Below are 21036 nucleotides of genomic sequence, written 5' to 3'. Positions count from 1 at the left end.
TATCTTTCCTCCCTACCACATTCTCCATCAGTCCCTCCCTCATTCTATGGGGTATCGTCTCAAATCAGTGTCTCCGGCAGGAACCACTCCACCACAAGGCCTAATTCAATGGTTGACCTACTCCCATATTTTGTCCCTGTGCAGCCTCAATTGATTGATTTGGATGGCCTTGGTGTCTTGTCAACTATAACAATTTATAAACCTGACCACCCCGTTTTTATCCCCCCATGGCGGTATGTCAACGAATCCTAGCCTTAGTCCGCTCGCTCTGGCCAGACTCCCTGTTTGAAGTGTGAAAATGATTGAGTTGTACGCGGTCCCCCTCTCCGGGCTATCCGACGGGAATTACGACCATGACAGCGTGACACCATTTCAAGTAGACTGATGATAGCCTTAATACTCGTCCCGTGAGATAAACTGTAGCCCCAAATTAGGTCCAACTAAAGGAGTAAGGGCCTGTGTATTTCATTGGCCAGTGCTATTCAGGATCCTTTGGATATGCCTAGCGTAAACCCTAACCCTAACTTTAACCCTTACGCTAACCATAATCTTAACCATTTCAAATTTCAATGGGGTAGGGACATCCAAAGGATCCTGGATAGCATGGAAAATATTTCATCACAAACTATGAATTCAGTGGTTTAAGGCAGGATATACCACGATGGATTGGAACATTTTGTATTTTTGCCATGACTAATCAATAGGATTTTGGCAGTCTGTGTCAGATAGAAATGAAATGAGCAGTGGCGACCCGTCATTGGGGCAGGGAATTTTTGGGGGCTTGCCTGTATTTCATGTTATTTTGGCATTAATACATATCACATATCTGTTTGCAAATCATGTAAAAAATATATATATCATTGAGTTAATAAAGCCGCATACAAACATGGTTTCTTTTATGTTTTCTTGAGTAAGGCAGCTCCAAAATGCAGGTGTTTCAGCCTAGCTCAGTGCGACCACGCTCCTAGCGGTGGGGCAAGGCAGCAGAAAATACGGAGCGTGGCGCCGTGATTGCCTCAGTGTTCTGTCACTCAAATCCTTTTTAATCCTCGTCATATGAAGATAAATAAGGAAGATAAATGACAGATAAAACGTATCGGTGCTCATCGGCCATTGGACATAAACATCACAGTTGGAAATTGCAACTTCAACAATGAGTGGTTTGAAAGGAATCAGTGGAGTGAATGTGTGGTCCCAAGTCTAAGATTAAGGGTCTCTTTTCCTAGTTAAAAATTATAAACATCAACATTGGCCATGCTGTAAATGAAGCATGATTTATGCAGAGCTCAAAACCCCTGTTAACTTGGAACAGCAAAATATGACTTTAGTGAGTTCAAAACCACTGGGAACTCTGGAAAAACAAGCTACGACTGGGAAAATACGTTTTGAACTTTCATCCAACTCAGAATTGTAAATTGGGAACTCGGCCCTCGTACTAGGGCTATTACCTGAAGATCACTGACGTCATCATGATTCAACTTTTTTTTCTTCGAGTTCCCAGTTGTCTTGAAAGCACCTTAAATCCAGAGAAATGTCAGACTTTGATGACAAAGTTTGATGATAAAATTTGCCCATGAAGGACCATGTGGCTTCATCACAAGGTGAGTCCAAAAATGTATTGTATGCTGCTGCATAAATTATGTAATATGCCAGGGAGATACAGTTGAAGTTGGAAGTTTACATACATACATGTAAACTTCTGACCCACTGGAATTGTGAATTACAAGTGGAATAATTTGTCTGTAGACAATTGTTGGAAAAATTTATTGTGTCATGCACAAAGTAGATGTCCTAACCAACTTGCCAAAAATATAGTTTGTTAATTACCAAGAAATTTGTGGAGTGGTTAAAAAACGAGTTTTAATGACTCCAACCTAAGTGTATGTAAACTTCCGACTTCAACTGTATGTGTCCTGTAGCTAAGAAAGTAATACTAAGTGTATGTTGTGTAGTAAGATGTTAGTAGCCTCACCCTAATAATTTGCTCTATTTTCACCTTTTAATTTCACCTACTGTTCTGACTTGGTGGTGCACATGAAGCCTATAACATGTTTTTGATAAATGTAATCATTGAATATTGTAAGAGCTTTCATTGTCTGCTTAAATGCCCCCTTTATTTATCCTACGGTTCTGACTTGGTGTACAGGGAGAACACTGTAAGAACGGCCCATGTTCTGAATTCTGTCACTGTACATTTCAAAATGAATGTCTTAATCAAAATTACAGATTGCCTCTCATCTGCTTGTCTTCCCCTTATAGCGTGTACATCTCAATTGTCAGTAGAAACCACATTTGTTTAAGCAAGTCAGCCATATCAGTTATGGGTTTTTAAAAGGCAGTAAATGAGGCTGAATGAACTGTTTCGTTGCCAGACAAGGCTCCCCTGATAGCCAGGTGTAGCAATGGTATAGTTCAATTAATGTATTGTTTAGTGTTGTGTTGTGGCTTTGCTTGTGTTGTGGCATGCATCCCACATCATTTTGTTTTGCCCCACCAAGATTTATATGCCAAAATCGCCACTGGAAATGAGCAATGTTTTCTGTTAGAATCATGCACTGGCATGTTTGATTATTAGGCTACGACAACCTCCCTAACCCACATCGAAATGGGGAATTGGGCATCCATTTTGACGCAGCTGTCTGCGCCGATTGGTACCCCAACCGAACCTCTCCACTAATTCCCTTTCGGTATATCCATAAGCAACGACTTTCACAGCTTCCGTGACTTAAAATATTACTCTGTAGGATGGATATAAAACAAGTGGTCGACAATTCAAATATTATCTATCGGCATTTAGTATCCCACACCCACCCTCTGAATATGTCCCCGTCGCCTCTCCATCAATTCCAGATTACAATCACGGAGGCCATCAGTGTGCAATAAAAGCAAGGTGTCAAAACGTGAAACTAAATGATGACAACCAGACTCAAAATGTAATGGAATTAGACCTTTTTAGATTTAATGAGATGTCGAGGATTGATAAAGTTGTCCGCCATCCTTACTGCATCACCATTGCCTTTCTTCGGTAGCCTAGCCTAAATATTGTAATTCTTATTGGCAAGATCTATATGTGCCATTCAAATTCAATGGAATATAGTATCCAAATAGTGAATGGCCAAAAAAAACATCAGGCTAATTTGGGATTTGGGTTTAGAGAACAGCTTGTTTTCAATTTGGCACGAGGTCCATCCATCGATAGCCTACATATGTTTAGCGTTATTAATGTCCATTTTGGAGCGGGAATGAAACAACAGATTCCCCTCTCCCGGTAACTCCATTATGACACCGACTGGCGTCTGGAGAGGAGAAGAGTGGAAGTGTGTCGCGGATCGGTTCGGGTGCAATTCGGAAAACAGGGCAGATAGCAGATTATAAGAATGTCAGTAATGTTGCTATTTAACACAGACATGGCAAGAAAATATAATGTAATGTAACGAAAGAATAGACAGTAATTAAAAGGTATTGGGAAATTGCATTGAATCAACATAGACATAAATAGCTACACTGCACACGTTTAACAGTCATGCAAGTAAAGTCACACCAATTTGCCATGGTATCACAAGCCATCGAAATACTATAGTGGACTATGCCATTCTAATATGATATTTATTATCATTAAGGTGCGTTACACATTCCCCATAGGTTACAGCTACCCATTCATAAACTCATTGTTACGCACACCAATTAGAATGGAAATAGCTCTTACCCCCATCTCCGCTCAGTCAGTCGGGTATCCTCAGCAGATGAAACTGTTTTAGGCTGGTTTCAAAGCAGAAAAGCTGATAGTAGGCTGTAGTATAAAAACAGAAGAGGAAACTGTAACTCGACAAATTTGAGGAACAAACGCTCTTCTTCCTGACACAATTGGCTTTTGCTCTAATAATAAATGATCAGATTTCATTTAAAAGAGGAACGGCATAGGAATACGTGAGAAGGCAAGGTTTCATTGAATACCTATGCCAAATTGTATTCGCCGCCCCCCCCCCAACAAAAACAAATTAAAGGGGCCGTTTTATGTGTAATATACAATTACAAGCATCCTAGCAATAAGCGTTGCTCTGTATGACGTGAAAATGATACCAGGTCAAATTGAAGAGCCGAGCGTCTTGGTTAGCGATATTCGGATTCTCCCTTTCCACTCTCCACACCACTCCGCGTGTGAAAGAAATGCCAGTGGGTGTGTGAGATGCACTGGCACTCCCATAGACACGCAAAGCAGGACAGACCTATTGCAAGTGCGCTATGTAATCAGTGGCACTCGCAACTATAATCCAACCACAGACCATTCTGCGCCACAATAGGTCGCATTACAAAAAGACAAATGACAAATCACCAGTCCAACTTTGCGTCAGGATGGTCTAACATTTGCCAATAATTGAAGTGAGATAAGGCTTGACAGATCAACTGTCTAACAACTATGAAAACGTTTATACTTTCATACTTAGCAGTTTGCTTGACAGTTAGCCTATCTCTTGAGAGAGGGTCTTCACAACACGTCAATGACGTTATGGAGTCTCTCCTGCAGCTATAAATACAAAGGCTATGCTCAAGAATGTCCTCCCTATTTCGAGAACAAATGAATAGACTGGCACTGTCCCTCCCCAATGATCAATCTGTTACTACACTGTAGTGTTCCTCTCAATTACCTCCGTCTAAGGCCCCACTGTCAGCTGTGGTCTCCATGCATCTCTTATCTCTCCACACCAAAGTCAGCTGTGGTCTCTATGCGTTTCTTATCTCTCCACACCAAAGTTAGCTGTGGTCTCTATGCGTCTCTTATCTCTCCACACCAAAGTCAGCTGTGGTCTCTATGCATCTCTTATCTCTCCACACCAAAGTTAGCTGTGGTCTCTATGTCAAATCAAATCAAATCAAATTTATTTATATAGCCCTTCGTACATCAGCTGATATCTCAAAGTGCTGTACAGAAACCCAGCCTAAAACCCCAAACAGCAAGCAATGCAGGTGTAGAAGCACGGTGGCTAGGAAAAACTCCCTAGAAAGGCCAATACCTAGGAAGAAACCTAGAGAGGAACCAGGCTATGTGGGGTGGCCAGTCCTCTTCTGGCTGTGCCGGGTGGAGATTATAACAGAACATGGCCAAGATGTTCAAATGTTCATAAATGACCAGCATGGTCGAATAATAATAAGGCAGAACAGTTGAAACTGGAGCAGCAGCACAGTCAGGTGGAAGTTGAAACTGGAGCAGCAGCATGGTCAGGTGGACTGGGGACAGCAAGGAGTCATCATGTCAGGTAGTCCTGGGGCATGGTCCTAGGGCTCAGGTCCTCCGAGAGAGAGAAAGAAAGAGAGAAGGAGAGAATTAGAGAACGCACACTTAGATTCACACAGGACACCGAATAGGACAGGAGAAGTACTCCAGATATAACAAACTGACCCCAGCCCCCCGACACATAAACTACTGCAGCATAAATACTGGAGGCTGAGACAGGAGGGGTCAGGAGACACTGTGGCCCCATCCGAGGACACCCCCGGACAGGGCCAAACAGGAAGGATATAACCCCACCCACTTTGCCAAAGCACACCCCCCACACCACTAGAGGGATATCTTCAACCACCAACTTACCATCCTGAGACAAGGCTGAGTATAGCCCACAAAGATCTCCGCCACGGCACAACCCAAGGGGGGGGGCGCCAACCCAGACAGGATGACCACAACAGTGAATCAACCCACTCAGGTGACGCACCCCCTCCAGGGACGGCATGAGAGAGCCCCAGCAAGCCAGTGACTCAGCCCCTGTAATTGGGTTAGAGGCAGAGAATCCCGGTGGAAAGAGGGGAACCGGCCAGGCAGAGACAGCAAGGGCGGTTCGTTGCTCCAGAGCCTTTCCGTTCACCTTCCCACTCCTGGGCCAGACTACACTCAATCATATGACCCACTGAAGAGATGAGTCTTCAGTAAAGACTTAAAGGTTGAGACCGAGTTTGCGTCTCTGACATGGGTAGGCAGACCGTTCCATAAAAATGGAGCTCTATAGGAGAAAGCCCTGCCTCCAGCTGTTTGCTTAGAAATTCTAGGGACAATTAGGAGGCCTGCGTCTTGTGACCGTAGCGTACGTGTAGGTATGTACGGCAGGACCAAATCAGAGAGATAGGTGGGAGCAAGCCCATGTAATGCTTTGTAGGTTAGCAGTAAAACCTTGAAATCAGCCCTTGCTTTGACAGGAAGCCAGTGTAGAGAGGCTAGCACTGGAGTAATATGATCACATTTTTTGGTTCTAGTCAGGATTCTAGCAGCCGTATTTAGCACTAACTGAAGTTTATTTAGTGCTTTATCCGGGTAGCCGGAAAATAGAGCATTGCAGTAGTCTAACCTAGAAGTGACAAAAGCATGGATTAATTTTTCTGCATCATTTTTGGACAGAAAGTTTCTGATTTTTGCAATGTTACGTAGATGGAAAAAAGCTGTCCTCGAAATGGTCTTGATATGTTCTTCAAAAGAGAGATCAGGGTCCAGAGTAACGCCGAGGTCCTTCACAGTTTTATTTGAGAGGACTGTACAACCATTAAGATTAATTGTCAGATTCAACAGAAGATCTCTTTGTTTCTTGGGACCTAGAACAAGCATCTCTGTTTTGTCCGAGTTTAATAGTAGAAAGTTTGCAGCCATCCACTTCCTTATGTCTGAAACACATGCTTCTAGCGAGGGCAATTTTGGGGCTTCACCATGTTTCATTGAAATGTACAGCTGTGTGTCATCCGCATAGCAGTGAAAGTTTACATTATGTTTTCGAATAACATCCCCAAGAGGTAAAATATATAGTGAAAACAATAGTGGTCCTAAAACGGAACCTTGAGGAACACCGAAATTTACAGTTGATTTGTCAGAGGACAAACCATTCACAGAGACAAACTGATATCTTTCCGACAGATAAGATCTAAACCAGGCCAGAACATGTCCGTGTAGACCAATTTGGGTTTCCAATCTCTCCAAAAGAATGTGGTGATCGATGGTATCAAAAGCAGCACTAAGGTCTAGGAGCACGAGGACAGATGCAGAGCCTCGGTCCGATGCCATTAAAATGTCATTTACCACCTTCACAAGTGCCGTGTCAGTGCTATGATGGGGTCTAAAACCAGACTGAAGCATTTCGTATACATTGTTTGTCTTCAGGAAGGCAGTGAGTTGCTGCGCAACAGCCTTCTCTAAAAATTTTGAGAGGAATCGAAGATTCGATATAGGCCGATAGTTTTTTATATTTTCTGGGTCAAGGTTTGGCTTTTTCAAGAGAGGCTTTATTACTGCCACTTTTAGTGAGTTTGGTACACATCCAGTGGATAGAGAGCCGTTTATTATGTTCAACATAGGAGGGCCAAGCACAGGAAGCAGCTCTTTCAGTAGTTTAGTTGGAATAGGGTCCAGTATGCAGCTTGAAGGTTTAGAGGCCATGATTATTTTCATCATTGTGTCAAGAGATATAGTACTAAAACACTTGAGCGTCTCTCTTGATCCTAGGTCCTGGCAGAGTTGTGCAGACTCAGGACAACTGAGGTTTGGAGGAATACGCAGGTTTAAAGAGGAGTCCGTAATTTGCTTTCTAATAATCATAATCTTTTCCTCAAAGAAGTTCATGAATTTATCACTGCTAAAGTGAAAGTCATCCTCTCTTGGGGAATGCTGCTTTTTAGTTAGCTTTGCGACAGTATTAAAAAGGAATTTCGGATTGTTCTTATTTTCCTCAATTAAGTTAGAAAAATAGGATGATCGAGCAGCAGTAAGGGCTCTACGGTACTGCACGGTAGCGTCCTTCCAAGCTAGTCGGAAGACTTCCAGTTTGGTGTGGCGCCATTTCCGTTCCAATTTTCTGGAAGCTTGCTTCAGAGCTCGGGTATTTTCTGTGTACCAGGGAGCTAGTTTCTTATGAGACATTTTTTTAGTTTTTAGGGGTGCAACTGCATCTAGGGTATTGCGCAAGGTTAAATTGAGATCCTCAGTTAGGTGGTTAACTGATTTTTGTCCTCTGGCGTCCTTGGGTAGGCAGAGGGAGTCTGGAAGGGCATCAAGGAATCTTTGTGTTGTCTGTGAATTTATAGCACGACTTTTGATGTTCCTTGGTTGGGGTCTAAGCAGATTATTTGTTGCAATTGCAAACGTAATAAAATGGTGGTCCGATAGTCCAGGATTATGAGGAAAAACATTAAGATCCACCACATTTATTCCATGGGACAAAACTAGGTCCAGCGTATGACTGTGACAGTGAGTGGGTCCAGAGACATGTTGGACAAAACCCACTGAGTCGATGATGGCTCCGAAAGCCTTTTGGAGTGGGTCTGTGGACTTTTCCATGTGAATATTAAAGTCACCAAAGATTAGAATATTATCTGCTATGACTACAAGGTCCGATAGGAATTCAGGGAACTCAGTGAGAAACGCTGTATATGGCCCAGGAGGCCTGTAAACAGTAGCTATAAAAAGTGATTGAGTAGGCTGCATAGATTTCATGACTAGAAGCTCAAAAGACGAAAATGTCATTTTTTGGGGGGTAAATTGAAATTTCTATGTGTCTCTTATCTCTCCACACCAAAGTCAGCTGTGGTCTCTATGCTTCTCTCATCTCTCCACACCAAAGTTAGCTGTGGTCTCTATGCGTCTCTTATCTCTCCACACCAAAGTTAGCTGTGGTCTCTATGCGTCTCTTATCTCTCCACACCAAAGTTAGCTGTGGTCTCTATGCGTCTCTTATCTCTCCACACCAAAGTCAGCTGTGGTCTCCATGCATCTCTTATCTCTCCACACCAAAGTCAGCAGTGGTCTTCATGCATCTATTATCTCTCCACACCAAAGTCAGCTGTGGTCTCCATGCATCTCTCATCTCTCCACACAAAAGTTAGCTGTGGTCTCTATGCCTCTCTTATCTCTCCACACCAAAGTCATCTGTGGTCTTCATGCATCTCTTATACCTCCTCACCAAAGTTAGCTGTGGTCTCTATGTGTCTCTTATCTCTCCACACCAAAGTCAGCTGTGGTCTTCATGCATCTCTTATCTCTCCACACCAAAGTTAGCTGTGGTCTCTATGCGTCTCTTATCTCTCCACACCAAAGTTAGCTGTGGTCTCTATGTGTCTCTTATCTCTCCACACCAAAGTTAGCTGTGGTCTCTATGCGTCTCTTATGTCTCCACACCAAAGTCAGCTGTGGTCTCTATGCATCTCTTATCTCTCCACACCAAAGTTAGCTGTGGTCTTTATGCGTCTCTTATCTCTCCACACCAAAGTCAGCTGTGGTCTCTATGGGTCTCTTATCCCTCCACACCAAAGTTAGCTGTGGTCTCTATGCGTCTTTTATCTCTCCACACCAAAGTTAGCTGTGGTCTCTATGCGTCTCTTATCTCTCTCTCCACACCAAAGTCAGCTGTGGTCTCTATGCATCTCTTATCTCTCCACACCAAAGTTAGCTGTGGTCTCTATGCGTCTCATCTCTCCACACCAAAGTCAGCTGTGGTCTCTATGCGTCTCTTATCTCTCCACACCAAAGTCAGCTGTGGTCTCTATGCATCTCTTATCTCTCCACACCAAAGTCAGCTGTGGTCTCTATGCATCTCTTATCTCGCCACACCAAAGTTAGCTGTAGTCTCTATGCGTCTCTTATCCCGCCACACCAAAGTCAGCTGTGGTCTTTATGTGTCTCTTATCTCTCCACACCAAAGTCAGCTGTGGTCTCTATGCTTCTCTCATCTCTCCACACCAAAGTTAGATGTGGTCTCTATGCGTCTCTTATCTCTCCACACCAAAGTCAGCTGTGGTCTCTATGCGTCTCTCATCTCTCCACACCAAAGTCAGCTGTGGTCTTCATGCATCTCTTATCTCTCCACACCAAAGTCAGCTGTGGTCTCTATGTGTCTCTTATCTCTCCACACCAAAGTTAGCTGTGGTCTCTATGTGTCTCTTATCTCTCCACACCAAAGTTAGCTGTGGTCTCTATGCGTCTCTCATCTCTCCACACCAAAGTCAGTTGTGGTGGCATGCATGTAAATGCAATGAGAACAGTCCAGAGAGAACACACACTCATTAATCTGATACCATTGTAACACACTTGAAAGCATAAGGCTCTAGCTTTACAAGATTATTTTTGTATCCAATTGGGTGAGTACCTGGAGTGCCTTGACACTGGAAATAAAAAAGGAATTTGTGTTTTATGATTATTTGTGTGTGTGTGTGTGTGTGATTTTTATTTTATTTGATTAGGATCTGCAATAACTGACACCCATGGCGATAGCTAGTCTTACTGGGGTCTGATACATAATGAAAGATACATTACAGACAAAATACTTGTGTGTGTGTATGTGTGCGCATCTATTCGTTACACATACATGTCAGTACATACACACAAAAACTAGGTCACATGGGGGTGAGGCGTTGTGCCATAAGATGTTGCCTCATTTGTTCTTTGAAACAAGGTTTGCTGTTCACTTGCGTTATATGAGATGGATGGAGAGTTCCATGCAATCATGGCTCTGTATAATACTGTACATTTCCTTGAATTTGCTCTGGACTTGGGGACTGTGAAAAGTCCCCTGTTGGCATGTTTGGGGTAAGTGTGTGTGTGCCAGTGCTGTGTGTATGATGACACAGATACATTTGGAATTTCCAACACATGAATGTTTCTTATTGTTGGGTTCTGAGAATATGAAATATACTTGCCGCTTTCTTTGTGGAGTGTGGTGCCAAAAATCCAGATAATCTTTTTATCACTGATAGACCTCCCCATTTTTTATTTACAACTATTGAAGCAATATGTTTTGACCATGACAGTTTCCAAATGAACTGGGGCTCTGGAGCTGAGTGGTGCTCTGAGAGCAGAGGACCGAGATAGGCATTGGTACAACGCACATCTAGGAGCTTTAGCTCTGCCAAATAAGGGACGCCATTCTTCCTGGGTTCCCCTAACACTACTCTTTCTCTCTCTGGGCCATTTTGCCACACCACTGAAAGTGGAGGCAGGGCCAGAGACGACTTCGCCAACCAAATTCTCAGACCAGGTGCGTTCCAGGACAGGCAGCTGTGCGGATCTGGATATCGCCATACAGAGATGTTGTCATGTCTGTCTTTCACCCTCCCTATTTTGTCCTATAGCAGGAGAGTTCTTTAGAGGGGTTGGCATAGTAGTGCAGGGCCAACGAAGGCCCCCATACTCTGTTCAGCACCAGGGTTAGATTGTAGTGCCTTTCACCATATTGTTTGCAGTGCCTTCCCTTGGTATAACTATATTGTTGCAGTGCCATATCAGAATAATGCGGCGTGTCACTTCCGCATGCCCGATACGTACCTGAGGTAGTAAGGGGGAAGGTAACCTACCTGAGGGGAGGCTCTACTGTGTCGACACAGTCTGCTGTGGGGAAACGGGGCCTGATCCATGTTAACCCCATGAATTTAAATTAAAATTGACCTTAAGCATACTTACCTGTTCTGGTCTTCTGTGCTGGGATTGTATGCTGGGGTTGTATGCTGGGGTTGTGTGCTGGGGTTCTGTGCTGGGGTTGTGTGCTGGAGAACATTGAATCCTGTGTTGGGTGGAGTTAAAGGGGTTCACACTAAACTGACATAATCATTCAAATAATTGGCACCATCAAATGGTTTTGTGATAGATAAACCATCTGATTCGATGAAAGAGAGTTGAATGTGTGTTTCTGCCCATAATTTTAGTTCAGTCACATCATTTCTTAATTTGCAATAAATCAGATGTACAGCCAGACTTACTAGCCACTCCTTTTGCCCCGTCTCTTTCAAACCATACAGTTGTTCAATTCCTCATCAATCCATGGAGCCTTGGGATTTCTAACAGTCATTTTTTTAACAGGTGCTTGTTTATCAATTGGAAGAAGCAATTTCATAAATTCCTCAAGTGCCGTGTCTAGATGCTCCTTATTAATCACATCAGACCAACAAATGGTTTTATCATCCACATAAGAGGCCACGGCAAAATATTTTTGCGTGATCTCTTATACACTATTTTAAGCCTAGCATTTGGAACCTTGGCTTTCCTGGATGTAGCCACTATATTGTGATCACGGCATCTAACGACTACGGATACCGCTTTGGAATAAAGTCACACAGTATTAGTAAAAATGTATGAGTAAAAAAGTGATCACATTTTCACCCAACAATCTCTTCTCAATTTAATCTTGTCTTTACTAATATGTCCAATTTGTTTAGATTTAGAATGGCCCATTATCACATGGACAGTAGGGAAAATACATGCCATCTATATGCTCTCAAATAGAGATGGAGTCCGTGCGCTTTCCCGCCGGTCCGCTCAGCTACTTCAGTTTTACAGCAGAGCATGTGCTCAGAAACAAACATAATAACACTTATTTCACTGCATGCATCAACCACTCTTTGAGGACCATGCTCTCACTGCCCAGCAGGTGATATTCCACTTGAACTCTGTATGCCATGGACTCTCAAACCTTGTTCCTGCAGGTGAAATCTGTTTGTGGTAACATGTTTTTTGCAACAAAAAAAAAGGTATTTTCACTAAACTGTTGACAGCCCTTCTGCACGCTCGAGAAAGGAATTAAGGGAGAGAGGAGATGGAAACGCACGGTGGAGAGATATTCTGTGTAGCTGAAGGTAAATGTCACTCAATTAATTATGAAAATGTAAACAATTCCTGGCTATTCAAATCAAATACAAATTCACTCTACTTTATAACAGAGAGGAAGGTATAGATCAGACTGGGCAGTTATTGGTTTTATGGTGAAAATATAAGAATGATACGTGTGGAGAACTAACATGAACTAATGTCTTATAATGGCATACACTGTTGGCTAAGCTTTTGGATTGATTTTGATAGGATTTGATGGTCGTCTGCCAATTTTCAAGATCAGAGTGAAATCCTCAGGCTGTAGGCCTAGAATGAGACGTCTTTCATTGTAACACAGTGTGAGAGGCTCAACGACCTCCGATTAATTGGCCTTGCATTCTCCTGACCCCTCAAAGACACTACGGGAACCACAGAGCAATAACCCATGTAAGTACGGTATTAAAAGACAGCACACACACACACAGCGATGGAGGAGTGCTATAACTGCCATCCTCCACAACACACAAACCCCCTGGTCTCTTTCATTTATTGACATTTCCATGTCTCTGGTAGAAACCATGCTTTTAGCATGTGTGGAATTTCCACTAGGGAAATACCATGCTGGAGTCATATTAGATTGTTCCTCGTCATCTCTTTCTTTGACTTGGCCTATAGTGAAAGTATGAGAGGAGAGAGAGAGAGAGAGAACTTAACCTGGTCGCTGTGGCAACGGCTGTCAGGTAACCTTGCCTCCTAATCAGGCTGCTGACAAAATGAAACGTAATGGGGGAAACTAGACAGTAGAAAGAGAAGGATACAGGAAGGTTCACAAGAGGTCTGGGAGGGAGAAAATTAGACAAACAGAGTGAGTGAGCAAAAGAGTGAATGTGAATTGGTGAAGTAATTATCTCCTATCCTCCGCTGCACTGTTTATTTTAAAGTGTGATCTTTATGGAACAAAGGCAATTAACCCTCCATCCACAAGATGATGTTTTTTTAATCAGTCCCCATAGGAAGATAGGGAAATATTAATAGAACTCATCTGTTGGAAAACATGCTCAGTCATGATCCCTATCTACTACAGAATCCCTATCCACATCCTGGTTTCTTTCCTAATCCTAGTCTCAACCACAACCCTAACCCTAACCCTAGCTTCATGTCCACATTCTGGTTCAACCCTAACCCTAGACTCAACCACAACCCTAACCTAACCCTAGCTTCATATCCACATCCGGGTTCAATCCTAATCCTAGTCTCAACCACAACCCTAACCCTAGCTTCATGTCCACATCCTGGTTCAACCCTGACCCTACCCTCAACCACAACCCTAACCTAACCCTAGCTTCATGTCCACATCCTGGTTCAATCCTAATCCTAGTCTCAACCACAACCCTAACCCTAGCTTTATATCCACATCCAGGTTCAACCCTAACCCTAGCCTCAACCACAACCCTAGTTTCCTACCCACATTCTAGTTCAACCCTAACCCTCAACAACAACCCTAACCCTAGTTTATTATCAACATCCTGGTTCAACCCGAACCCTAGCTTCATGTCCACAGCCGGGTTCAACAGTAACCCAAGCCTCAACCACAAACCTATAATTCTAACCCTAGTTTCCTATCAACATCCCGGTTCAAACCTAACCCTCAACCCTTACCATTCTTATACAGGTTGGTGACAACAATACCATGCACTGTATATACCACAAGAATGTACACTGAACAAGAAACCTTTAACCTGGTCGATAGGGCACCGTCTGTCAGGTAACCTCGCCTCCTAATCAGAGTGCTAAATTAAAAGAAATTGGTAAAATGAGACAGTAGAAAAAGAGGGATAAAAGGGAGGTTCAGGAAAGGTGTGGGAGGGAGAGAATTATTCAGAGTGAGTGAGCAAAAAAGTGAAAGAGAGATGAATTGGTGGAGTAATTATCTCCTATATTCCGCTGCACTGTGTTTTTTAAAGTCTGATCTTTATGGAACAAAGGCAATTAATCCTCCATCCACCAGATGATGTTTTCTAATCAGTCCCCATAGGAAGATAGGGATCATGACTGAGCATGTTTGAGTTCTATTAATATCCCTATCTTAAAGGATCTACATGAAGCTAAAGTCCACCTTCATGTTCAACCCTAATCCAAGTCTCAACAACCACAACCCTAACCTAACCCTAGCTTCATGTCCACCTTCATGTTCAACCCTAATCCAAGCCTCAACCTCAACAACAACCACAACCACAACCTAACCCTAGCTTTATGTCCACATCCTGGTTCAACCTAACCCTAGCCTCAACAACCCTAACTTAACCCTAGCTTCATGTCCACAACCTGGTTCAACCCTAACGCTAGCCTCAACAACCCTAACTTAACCCTAGCTTCATGTCCACATCCTGGTTCAACCCTAACCCGAGTTTCATGTTTACATCCTAGTTCAACCCTAACCCTAGTTTCATGTCTACATCCTAGTTCAACCCTAACCCTAGTTTCATGTTTACATCCTAGTTCAACCCTAACCCTAGTTTCATGTCTATACCCTAGTTCAACCCCAACCCTAGTTTCCTATCTACATCCTAGTTCAACCTTAACCCTAGTTTCATGTTTACATCCTAGTTCAACCCTAACCCTAGTTTCATGTCTACACCCTAGTTCAACCCCAACCCTAGTTTCCTATCTACATCCTAGTTCAACCTTAACCCTAGTTTCATGTCTACATCCTAGTTCAACCCTAACCCTAGTTTCATGTCTACATTCTAGTTCAACCCTAACCCTAGTTTCCTATCTACATCCTAGTTCAACCCTAACCCTAGTTTCCTATCTACATCCTAGTTCAACCCTAACCCCAGTTTCATGTCTACATTCTAGTTCAACCCTAACCCTAGTTTCATGCCTACATCCTAGTTCAACCCTAACCCTAGTTTCATGTCTACATCCTAGTTCAACCCTAACCCTAGTTTCCTATCTACATCCTAGTTCAACCTTAACCCTAGTTTCATGTCTACATCCTAGTTCAACCCTAACCCTAGTTTCCTATCTACATCCTAGTTCAACCCTAACCCTAGTTTCATGTCTACATTCTAGTTCAACCCTAACCCTAGTTTCATGTCTACATCCTAGTTCAACCCTAACCCTAGTTTCATGTCTACATTCTAGTTCAACCCTAACCCTAGTTTCATGTCTACATCCTAGTTCAACCCTAACCCTAGTTTCATGTCTACATCCTAGTTCAACCCTAACCCTAGGTTCCTATCTACATCCTAGTTCAACCCTAACCCTAGTTTCATGTCTACATTCTAGTTCAACCCTAACCCTAGTTTCATGTCTACATCCTAGTTCAACCCTAACCCTAGTTTCATGTCTACATCCTAGTTCAACCCTAACCCTAGTTTCATGTCTACATCCTAGTTCAACCTTAACCCTAGTTTCCCATCTACATCCTAGTTCAATCCTAACCCTTGTTTCATGTCGACATCCTAGTTCAACCCTAACCCTAGTTTCATGTCTACATCCTAGTTCAACCCTAACCCTAGTTTCATGTCTACATCCTAGTTCAACCCTAACCCTAGTTTCATGTCTACATCCTAGTTCAACCCTAACCCTAGTTTCATGTCTACATCCCTAGTTCAACCCTAACCCTAGTTTCATGTCTACATCCTAGTTCAACCCTAACCCTAGTTATGTCTATATTTGTCTACATCCTAGTTCAACCCTAACCCTAGTTTCATGTCTACATCCCTAGTTCAACCCTAACCCTAGTTTCATGTCTACATCCTAGTTCAATCCTAACCCTAGTTTCATGTCTACATCCTAGTTCAACCCTAACCCTAGTTTCATGTCTACATCCTAGTTCAATCCTAACCCTAGTTTCATGTCTACATCCTAGTTCAACCCTAACCCTAGTTTCATGTCTACATCCTAGTTCAACCCTAACCCTAGTTTCATGTCTACATCCTAGTTCAACCCTAACCCTAGTTTCATGTCTACATCCTAGTTCAACCTTAACCCTAGTTTCCCATCTACATCCTAGTTCAACCCTAACCCTAGTTTCATGTCGACATCCTAGTTCAACCCTAACCCTAGTTTCATGTCTACATCCTAGTTCAACCCTAACCCTAGTTTCATGTCTACATCCTAGTTCAACCCTAACCCTAGTTTCATGTCTACATCCTAGTTCAACCCTAACCCTAGTTATGTCTATATTTGTCTACATCCTAGTTCAACCCTAACCCTAGTTTCAAGTCTACATCCTAGTTCAACCCTAACCCTAGTTTCATGTCTACATCCTAGTTCAACCCTAACCCTAGTTTCATGTCTACATCCTAGTTCAACCCTAACCCTAGTTTCATGTCTACATCCTAGTTCAATCCTAACCCCAATCCTTACCGTTCATATACAGGATGGTCGACAGCCATACGATGTACTGTATATACCACAAGAATGTACACTGCACAACATGTTTAAGGCAACATGCAATCATTTCTAAGGTTTTACTGAGTTCATATTAGGAAATTAGTCAATTAAAATAAAGATATTAGGCCCTAATATATGGATTTCGCATGACTGGGAATAAAGATATGCATCTCTTGGTCACAGATACCATTGAAAGGAAGATAGGGACGTGGATCAGAAAACCAGTCAGTATCTGGTGTGAACACCATTTGCATAATGCAGCACGACACATCTCCTTCGCATAGAGTTGATCAGGCTGCTGATTTTGGCCTGTGTGTTGTCCCACTCCTCTTCAATGGCTGTGTGAAGTTACATGCTGTCGTACACGTCAATCCAGAGCATACTCAATGAGTGACATGTCTGGTGAGTATGCAGGCCATGGAATAATTGGGACATTTTCAGCTTCCAGGAATTGTGTACAGATCCTTGCAACATGTGGCCGTGCATTATCATGCTGAAACATGAGGTGATGGCGGCGGATGAATGGCACGACAATGGACCTCAGGATTTTTCCACGGTATCTCTGTCCATTCAAATTGTCATCGATAAAATGCAATTGTGTTTGTTGTCCATAGCTTATCCCTGCCCATACCATAACCATCATGGGTCCCTCTGTTCACAATGTTGACATCAGCAAACCGCTCGCTCACATGACGCCATACACCCTGTCTGCCATCTGCCAAGTACAGTTGAAAAAGGGATTCATCCATGAAGAGCACACCTCTCCAACTTGCCAGTGGCCATCGAAGGTGAGCAATTGCCCATTGAAGTCGGTTACTACGCCGAACTGCAGTCAGGTCAAGACCCTGGTGAGGACATCAAGCATGATAGATGAGCTTCCCTGAGACGGTTTCTGACAGTGTGTGCAGAAATTCTTCGGTTGTCCAAACCCACAGTTTCATCAGCTGTCCGGGTGGCTGGTCTCAGACGATCCCGCAGGTGAAGAAGCCAGACGTGGAGTTCCTAAGCTGACATGGTTACGCATGGTCTACGGTTGTGAGGCCAGTTGGACGTACTGCCAAATTCTCTAAAACTATGTTTGAGGCGGCTTATGGTAGAGAAAATGAACATTCAATTATCTGGCAACAGCTCTGGTGGACATTCATGCAGTCAACATGCCAATTGCAGGCTCCCTCAACATGAAACATCTGTGGCATTGTGTTGTGTGACAAAACTATACATTTTAGAGTGGCCTTTTATTGTCCCTAGAACAAGGTGCACCTGTGTAATGATCATGCTGTTTAATCAGCTTCTTAATATGCCACACCTGTCATGTGGATGGATTATCTTGGCGAAGGAGAAATCCTCACTAACAGGGATGCATACACATTTGTGTACAACATTTAAGAGAAATAAACTTTTTGTGCTCATGGAACAGTTCTGGGATCTTTTATTTCAGCTGAAGAAACATAGGACCAACACTTTACATGTTAAATGTATACTTTTGTTCAGTGTATATGTTAGAGTCAAACAATAGTAGTATAGTACATTACAGTACAGTATAGTACGGTAAGCACACCGATGGAAATGTTTTGAGTAAGCAAAGTATGTGCACACCAGTGGGGGCTGCTGAGGGGAGGACGGCTCATAATAATGGCTGGAATGGAGCAAATGGAATGGAATCAAACCATGTGTTTCATGTATTTGATACCATTCCACTAATTCCACTCCAGACATTACCACGAGCCCGTCCTCCCCAATTAAGGTGCCACCAACCTCCTGTGGTGCAAACGTTTGTGTGACTTGTTAATGGGAATTTCTATGTTGTGTCAAAGACAATGTATGTGAGTGTGTTGCTACATGTGACTATGACGACATAGCTGTGTGTTATTATTAATGTATGTTGCTCTGGGGGGCTTTAATATGAGCACTGTAATCCAGATCGACATAATCTCAGATGAGATCACCACAGTGGTGTGTGTGTGTGTGTGTATGGTGTGAGTGTGTGCTTGTATGTATGTTTGTTTTACCCACTCCCAGAATAAAACAAAGGGAGGAAGCGAGAGACACAAAAAATAACAGAAGGGAGGCTGTGAATGGAGAAGGGATTTTATTTTGTATTTTACCTTTATTTAACTAGGCAAGTCAGTTAAGAACAAATTCTTATTTACAATAACGGCCTACCAAAAGGCATCCTGCGGGGACAGGGACTGGCATTAAAAATAAAAATATAGGACAACACACACACATCACGACAAGAGAGACAACACCACATATAGAGAGACCCAAGACAACAACATAGCAAGGCAGCAACACATAAACACAGCATGGCAGCAACACATAAACACATCATGGGAGCAACACCACATGACAACAACATGGTAGCAACACAACATGGTAGCAGCACAAAACATGGTTTTGGTTCAACCCTAACCCTAGTTCTGTCTACATCCTAGTTCAACCTTAACCCTAGTTTCATGTTTACATCCTAGTTCAACCCTAACCCTAGTTTCATGTCTACATCCTAGTTCAACCCTAACCCTAGTTTCATGTTTACATCCTAGTTCAACCCTAACCCTAGTTTCATGTCTACACCCTAGTTCAACCCCAACCCTAGTTTCCTATCTACATCCTAGTTCAACCCTAACCCTAGTTTCCTATCTACATCCTAGTTCAACCCTAACCCCAGTTTCATGTCTACATTCTAGTTCAACCCTAACCCTAGTTTCATGCCTACATCCTAGTTCAACCCTAACCCTAGTTTCCTATCTACATCCTAGTTCAACCCTAACCCTAGTTTCATGTCTACATTCTAGTTCAACCCTAACCCTAGTTTCATGTCTACATCCTAGTTCAACCCTAACCCTAGTTTCATGTCTACATTCTAGTTCAACCCTAACCCTAGTTTCATGTCTACATCCTAGTTCAACCCTAACCCTAGTTTCATGTCTACATCCTAGTTCAACCCTAACCCTAGGTTCATATCTACATCCTAGTTCAACCCTAACCCTAGTTTCATGTCTACATTCTAGTTCAACCCTAACCCTAGTTTCATGTCTACATCCTAGTTCAACCCTAACCCTAGTTTCATGTCTACATCCTAGTTCAACCCTAACCCTAGTTTCATGTCTACATCCTAGTTCAACCTTAACCCTAGTTTCCCATCTACATCCTAGTTCAATCCTAACCCTTGTTTCATGTCGACATCATAGTTCAACCCTAACCCTAGTTTCATGTCTACATCCTAGTTCAACCCTAACCCTAGTTTCATGTCTACATCCCTAGTTCAACCCTAACCCTAGTTTCATGTCTACATCCTAGTTCAACCCTAACCCTAGTTATGTCTATATTTGTCTACATCCTAGTTCAACCCTAACCCTAGTTTCATGTCTACATCCCTAGCTCAACCCTAACCCTAGTTTCATGTCTACATCCTAGTTCAATCCTAACCCTAGTTTCATGTCTACATCCTAGTTCAACCCTAACCCTAGTTTCATGTCTACATCCTAGTTCAACCCTAACCCTAGTTTCATGTCTACATCCTAGTTCAACCCTAACCCTAGTTTCATGTCTACATCCTAGTTCAACCTTAACCCTAGTTTCCCATCTACATCCTAGTTCAACCCTAACCCTAGTTTCATGTCGACATCCTAGTTCAACCCTAACCCTAGTTTCATGTCTACATCCTAGTTCAACCCTAACCCTAGTTTCATGTCTACATCCTAGTTCAACCCTAACCCTAGTTTCATGTCTACATCCTAGTTCAACCCTAACCCTAGTTATGTCTATATTTGTCTACATCCTAGTTCAACCCTAACCCTAGTTTCAAGTCTACATCCTAGTTCAACCCTAACCCTAGTTTCATGTCTACATCCTAGTTCAACCCTAACCCTAGTTTCATGTCTACATCCTAGTTCAATCCTAACCCCAATCCTTACCGTTCATATACAGGATGGTCGACAGCCATACGATGTACTGTATATACCACAAGAATGTACACTGCACAACATGTTTAAGGCAACATGCAATCATTTCTAAGGTTTTACTGAGTTCATATTAGGAAATTAGTCAATTAAAATAAAGATATTAGGCCCTAATATATGGATTTC

General features: G+C 42.7%; 1 protein-coding gene across 1 annotated transcript in view; it reads right to left on the bottom strand.

The window, feature by feature from the left end:
- The window catches only part of LOC109907540 (sodium/potassium-transporting ATPase subunit alpha-3), a 36163-nt gene extending 31952 nt beyond the window's left edge, over positions 1-4211 (bottom strand). The window contains exons 1-2 of the mRNA XM_031793629.1: positions 4081-4211; positions 3707-3790 (exon numbers count right to left, since the gene is read on the bottom strand). Coding sequence (XP_031649489.1) covers positions 3707-3712 — 6 coding nt within the window. The 5' untranslated portion in view covers positions 3713-3790; positions 4081-4211. The remainder of the gene's footprint in view (positions 1-3706; positions 3791-4080) is intronic.
- Positions 4212-21036: the final 16825 nt, after the last annotated feature.

The sequence above is a fragment of the Oncorhynchus kisutch genome, linkage group LG17 (assembly GCF_002021735.2).
Source record: "Oncorhynchus kisutch isolate 150728-3 linkage group LG17, Okis_V2, whole genome shotgun sequence".
NCBI classification, from domain to species: Eukaryota; Metazoa; Chordata; class Actinopteri; order Salmoniformes; family Salmonidae; genus Oncorhynchus; species Oncorhynchus kisutch.
The sequence above is the reverse complement of the archived record's forward strand: the minus strand, read 5'-3'. Positions and strand labels throughout refer to the sequence as shown.